The sequence below is a fragment of the Capsicum annuum genome, chromosome 4 (genome assembly GCF_002878395.1).
Source record: "Capsicum annuum cultivar UCD-10X-F1 chromosome 4, UCD10Xv1.1, whole genome shotgun sequence".
Classification (NCBI taxonomy): Eukaryota; Viridiplantae; Streptophyta; class Magnoliopsida; order Solanales; family Solanaceae; genus Capsicum; species Capsicum annuum.
Genome location: NC_061114.1, coordinates 18,956,025 through 18,962,982, shown reverse-complemented (window position 1 = coordinate 18,962,982; position 6,958 = coordinate 18,956,025). Strand labels below are relative to the sequence as shown.

General features: G+C 29.1%; 1 protein-coding gene across 1 annotated transcript; it reads right to left on the bottom strand.

Moving 5' to 3' along the window:
• Positions 1 to 470: 470 nt before the first annotated feature.
• LOC107868171 (peroxidase 72-like) lies at positions 471 to 5,660 on the bottom strand. Its single transcript, XM_047411456.1, has 4 exons — positions 5,175 to 5,660; positions 4,069 to 4,260; positions 2,595 to 2,760; positions 471 to 1,072 (listed from the first exon to the last, which is right to left on the bottom strand). Exons 1-4 carry the CDS (start codon positions 5,406 to 5,408, stop codon positions 660 to 662), a joined length of 1,005 nt encoding a protein of 334 aa, XP_047267412.1. The 5' UTR covers positions 5,409 to 5,660; the 3' UTR covers positions 471 to 659.
• Between the last annotated feature and the right edge of the window lie 1,298 nt (positions 5,661 to 6,958).

Here is a 6,958-nt window from a genome sequence, read left to right as displayed (position 1 = left end):
AGATTTTATCTAAGTTCTGGCTGATTTTTGTTTTGAAATCTTTTTTTAGCTGAATCAATTGTTATATTATTTTATTAAAATTATTCTAGAAATAGTAGAAATATTTTAAAATAAATTAAGATTTTATCTAATTGAGTATGCCAATTATAGTATCGATCATTTTTACTTGTATACCATTTTGTATTATTTTTAGCTACAAAAAATTACTTGTATAAGATTTTGTATTACTTTTAGCTACAAAAAATCAGTCTAAATCATCAACATCGTAGTGATTGGTACACTTTAGAAAATATTTATAGTTAAAACAATGTCTCTCTAAATTTAACCATTTGATAATTTTATTAGTTTAAGCTTGAAATATTTAAAAAGATCGTCAAATAATTAAATGAAATCTAATAATTGTCACTGTTAGAAATATGATTGACCAAATTGAAGTGAAATAGATATTTTCTTTTTTAAAAAAGAAGTGCTTCAAATGAATGTATATAAAATCATCATTAACACTTACCACAATATGACAGGCACTCAAAGATGAACTTGTTATATGAGGATGAATACAAACTAACCATTAAAAAGAAGAAAAAAAGTTGATAATATTGTTAAAGAAAAACCTAAAAATACATCAAATAGAGGCACAATAATTGTAAATGTATTCATCTTTAATAGTTTATGTTCCTGCAATTCTTTCTGATTTCTCCCCTATATCCGGTTAAAGGTGAGATATTTCCCAATTTCACCATAGACTTCGCGAATCGCTGGAAGAAAATCTCATTATTTTCTGCATACAATTTCACCAATTCTACCGATGCTTGATTTTTTGTCACAAGAATTTGGTCTGAATTCAACAAACCCTTTGAAGCCAGCAAGTTCTGATAGTAGCTATTATCAAATTTTGTTGGTGAGACATAATTCAAGAAAAATAAGTTTTGGTCACCACCAGATTTTGGACACATAGTGCGCAATTGTGCAGCATAATATTGATCTAACGTGTAATCTGGTAAATTGTTTCCTGATTGGTTGTAAAGTCTCTGCCTAAAGCTTGTGCATCTTGCATTGCCAATTGTGTGGCTTCCTGCAAAAAATAGGCATCGATAGTGCAACGAATTTTATTAGCCGGACGAAATTATTGTTTACTTTTTGTAGTAAGTATACATAGATTATACACTCATTATATACAACAATATACATAAAATACAAGAATTATACATCTATTGGCACAACTCTTCTTCTATTACTAACTACACACATGCTCAAGTGTCATAATAGTATAGGTTACAAAATTAGGGAAAAGGATTGGTACTAATAATGTGAAGAGTTTTACATTCAATAACCTATAATAGGTTCTGCTACCTATCTTAATTTTTAGATTATTTATCCATTCTTTTAGAAATAACTTCAAGGCTTAGCAAATTTAAACACCTAATTAACCCGGTTAACATAAATTTTAATTAATTACAATCTATAGCCTAAACTTAGTGTCATCTCTCTTGCCACTCTGCGCCTATCTTTCTCAATCCCACTCATATGTCACTGTATTTGTATCAACTGTTTTTTGTATTTTCTTCAATTTACATTTATACGGTTCTATACATAGATTATACACTCATTATATACAATCATATATATATATACATGAATTTTACATATATTATACATCTATTGGCACAACTGTTCTACTACTAACTACACACATGCTCAAGTGTGATAATGGTATAGGTTACAAATTAGTGAAAAGGATTTAACTTGTAGGTACTAATAATGCGAACAAATTTATATTCAATAACCTATAGTAGGTTATGTTACCTGTCTTAGGTTACCTGTCTTAGGTTTTAGGTTATTTATCCCATTCTTTTAGGAATAACTAGAGGGCATTGAGAATTTAAACACCTAATTAACTCAATCAATATAAATTTTAATTAATTACAATATATAGCCTAAACTTAGGGTTTAATAGTCTCTCTATCCCATCTCTCTCACCACTCTCCTCCCATCTTCCTTAATCTCACGCATGTATCATTGTATTTGTATCAACTATATTTAATTTTATTTTATATTTTCTTGAATTTGTATTTATATAATTTTATGTTATATATAGTTTAATCATCGTATTTGTATATAATGAAATCAAGTATCTAATATTTAAATTTTGTATTCATTGCTACAAATACATTAGATATACGGACTAAAAATTATAATTTTTAAAACTGTAGCTACGAAGACTTATTTTCACCTATATTATGTCTATTCTCGAAATCCCCCCCCCCCCCCCCCAATCCCAACCCTTCTTTTTTAATGAACGGTTATCTATAAAAGCAAATTCTTAATTTAAATTCAATGGGTTCAATATGTTCTTATCAAAGAGATATTGCACTTTTGTAATTATGAGTTCGGAATGTGATATTTGTTGAGGTTTCTTAATAATATTTTACACACACAAAAGAAAAGTCCAGTTAAATTAGTTACTTCTACTTTCAGTTACCTATATTTATTTATTAGATAAACAAATAATATATAAAAAATTATACTGTCAATATATAAGTTAAACTTTCTTTAAAAAGTATCTGAAAACTAACAAATGATAATAATTTAATTACCAGATAAAGCAACAAGATCAACAAGATCAAGTCCTTTTAACTTGAATTTGGTGAGAATGGTATTAAAAGTGTTGTTTGGAGCAGGAATGTTATTGTTGGAGCCACTAAAACTAGCATCTCTTGAGTCTCTTCTTCCCAATGGGACCTCCCAACTAGGTCCACCAGCCTGCATAAAGAATAATAGATAATGAATTTATATTGATTGAATATTAGATAATGAATTTATATTGATTGAATATTAGATAATGAATAGTATTTTATGTTAAGGGTAATATAAACAAAAATAAATGAATTAATTAATTGAATCTCATAATTAATTAATTGAATTATGAAATCCTTTTGAACGAGTTAAGGGTATTTTATTTAGAATTTAAGTTTTGTGCACTGTTAGTGTACAAAATATTCTATGTTATCAGGTAAACTTGATTTGCTATTGCAGGTTACTTAATTTTTTATTTTTTTATTTTATGTAAATAATTAGGTAACCTGCAATAGCAGGTCAAGTTAATTGATAGTGTAGAATATTTTATGCACTGACGATGCACAAAACTTAAACTTTTTTTTATTCTCTTTGATTTTGTTAATTGAAGAAATAATTGAGTTAAAGTTTTATACGCTAATGACATAAAAAAAAGCTATATATACAATAAAATTAAGATGCTTATAAGTAATTAGTCTACAATATAAGAATTCTATTTGGTAACCTTGCCAACATGGTAACTAACCTACTGAATGATAGCGTAACCTTTGTTGGGGGTCGTTTAATTAGAGGGATGTGTCATGAGATTAGTTATTCCATCTTCTTCTGTATGATATAACTAATTTTACTTCCTTCCTTCGTCTATCTTTATTTGTTCACTTTTTTATTAGTACATGAATTAAGAAATAGTAAATGACAGAGATAATTTTACTATATTATCATTTGAATATAATAAATTTAATGTTTTGTAAACTACATTAGATAATGAATGGTATTTAATGCTAAGGGTAAAATGGATAGAAATAGGTAAACTATCCACTGACTTTATAAACTGAACAAGTATTGTTGAACATTAGATAATGGGTAAAATGAGTAAAAATAGGTAAACTATCCATTGACTTTATAAACTATACAAGTATTGTTGAACATTAGATAATGAATCGTATTTTATGTTAAGGGTAATATGAATAGAAATAGATAAACTATTCATTGATCTTATAAACTGAGCAAGTTTATTCGGCATCCCAAAATAAAAGAAATAAATAAATTACAGTTTATTTTATGATAGTTATTCCTTATCCCACCAACTGAATGACCCTATGTTTATGATTTTTGAACTTACCCCAAACTCATAGATCGTCTTAGTTACTGACCGACCGAGTTCACAAGTATATATTATACATATTTATTAAACTATTTAATACAAATATAGAATCTACAGTTAATGAGTTGGTCGAAATCAGTAGCTATTGCTAGGAATATAGTTGTACTTACTAGAACAGTAGAGTCTCTTGCAGCAAGTGCCAATATATCAGCACAAGAGACAGTTTGAGGGCATTCTTCTTCAAGGGCAGATTTAATCTCATCAATTACTTCAAATCCACGTGCCGAATTCCTATTGGTGTTTGATATTTTTTCACTTATTAAGGTTCCACGGCTGTCCAGAAGCAAAGATGCATCACATCCCTACATAATCATTGTATGATAATATAGTTAGCCAGTTTCGGTTAATTTATTGTAAAAAGCTGATAAAATTTGTTTAAAGATCAAAATGCTTATAAGGTGAAAAGTCATAAGTTAAGAATGATGCACTTTGGGTATGTATCAAGCTTGTAGATAAGTCAAACAGTGTTAATAAATAAGTTTATACAAATACCCTTTTATTTTCTAGCTAGAAAGTATTTTTATAGTATTTAATTAGAGAGTAGAAAATAACCTTTTTGAAAAAAAAAAAAATACTATTAAAGATTGATACTATCGTATTATTAGCAAACCATTTAGTGTTTGATGAGATTTTTGAGAATTAAGTACTAAAATAATGTCCAAAAGTCGATTAATGCAGTAATTTGAAGTAAAGAATCGAGACATTAATTGCAAAGCAAATCAACTACCCCAAAAGTGAGGGAAGTCATATTTGCCTCTTTTGATGGGAATTGTTTTCTTGAAACATATTTTGTTGATAATCAAACATTGGAAAATGACTTATAATTGTCTAAGAAGCATTTTCAAACATACCAAAGTAATGTACTTTCATTGTTTCGTTTTAGTTGACTCTCTTGCTAAAAATATTTGTTTCAATTTAGTTGTCTCATTTATGAAATCAAGAGAAATTTATTATGTTCTTTCAAGATTGCCCCTATTATTAAATGACTACCTAAAGTGTATATACTCACATTTATACTTTCAAAGCATAATTAATAAGACTAATTTAGTAAAATAAGCAACTAAAATATTTTCTTAAGGAGAGTGCCAAGTCAATCAGAGCCAACTATTTTAAAACGGAGGGACTATATATGGTTCGAGAGAAAGTAATACTATCTTCATTAGAATTAGAAGTGCTTTGAATAAAAAATAAACAGTAAAAACAAAAAATGATTTACCTTGACAAAGCAATCGTGGAAATGGAGCCTCAACAAAGAAGCAGCCATTCGGGCTTCTCTAGCCACAGCCTTAGCAACAACAGACTTGACAATATCTTTTGCATTAGGGCATGACCAATCATAAAATTGTGGGTACAAGTAACCATTATAATTGGTATTGCTAGACAAACATAATATTGGTGCAAAAGAAAGAAGAGATATTATCATGAAGAATAAACTCAATGATTTAGCCATGATGCCTCCAAGTTCTAATAAGGACCTGATATAAAAGAAGAAACTTTAAGATGTAAAAAGGATGGCTTGTTCATGAACATATATATAGTGTTCATTGAGAACTATATGGAGTTGGTAGCTCTTTAGTTAGGATTTTATAATTTATATTAAATAAAAATATGAGCAAGTGCCACTTTTTACCTAGCGAAGAAGAAGTTGCACTTTACAAGTAATGATGCTTGATACGGTCTCTTTATTGAGCGATTGGTGTGTTGGGTACCAAATAAATATAAATACTTTTCAGTTTGATATGTAAATAAAAATGAAAAAATACATCAAATCATTCCCAAACTTGTCGCCAAAATTTACTTTAAACTCTAAACTAATCGGGTAATTGTATACCCCTTTAACATCTTTAAAGTGTATTAAATACACCCCCTACGGCTGACATGGAAAAAAAAATGCGTGAATTTTCTTTTTTTAAAAAGAGCCCACTTTATGATATATATATATATATATATATATATATATATATATATATATATATATATATATATATATATAAAATAAAGAAAAAACAAGAACCCAGCTTTCATCATCTTCATCGTAACAATCCCCTTCCCCACTCCCACCCCCACCCCATCCCCACCCTCAACACTCCGTTTCTTCGTCTTCTTCGTAATCCCTTCCTACCAAATCTTATTTGATCCAAAACTTCATCTTTCAACAACAAAAAGGGATTCAAAATTGATGAACAAGTTTGGTTCTTGGCCAAGAATTTCATGTCATGCGAATACCATCGATGCCATTTCTAGATTTGGGACTGTTTGTGCCATTTCTGTTGACACTTTTGAGTAAAGGATTGAGAATTTGAGAGTTTTGAAAATTTGAGTTTTGGTTAATGTGAAGGAATTTTAATTTGAAATTTTGTGTATTAGTGTATTTTTGTGATCAACTTATGATTTTTGTGTATTGAAATTTTAGATTGAGAATGTCTCTGGTTGAGAATGGCTCTGTTTGAAAAAAAAATGGGGAGTTATTTGAGTAAGAAGAGCACATATTGTTCTTTTCCTTCTACTACTGCTGCAGTTTCAAATATAAATCAAGAAATCATCAAAATTAGTACCCAAGTGGAGATCTAGAAAGAGGTAGAAGGAGAAAGTGTGAAAAAAGAAATCTTTGTTATTAAACACAGAAAAAGGCATGAAGTGGATAGGAAGACTGAAGAAGAAAAGGGTGCTGTTAAAAAGGCAAATGAAGCAGTTGAGTCTGCTAATAATAATATTTCAAATTTTATCTTCTCTAATGTATCATTCACTTTAAATTTATCTACAACTCATGAATAAGTTATTTATCAATTTCTTATTAAATTCGAATCAAGTTATTGGTATTAATGGTGTTAATGGTAAAATAATGGTGCTAATGATGAAAAGAAATTAAAGGAGAAGGAGGAACGGGGATGGGAGTGGGGGGACTGTTGAAGAAGAAGGAGAAGGAGGAACGAGGGTGGTGGGGGTAGTGTGGGCTGTTGAAGAAGAAGGAGGAGGAGGGGGGGGGGGGTCTTTTATATA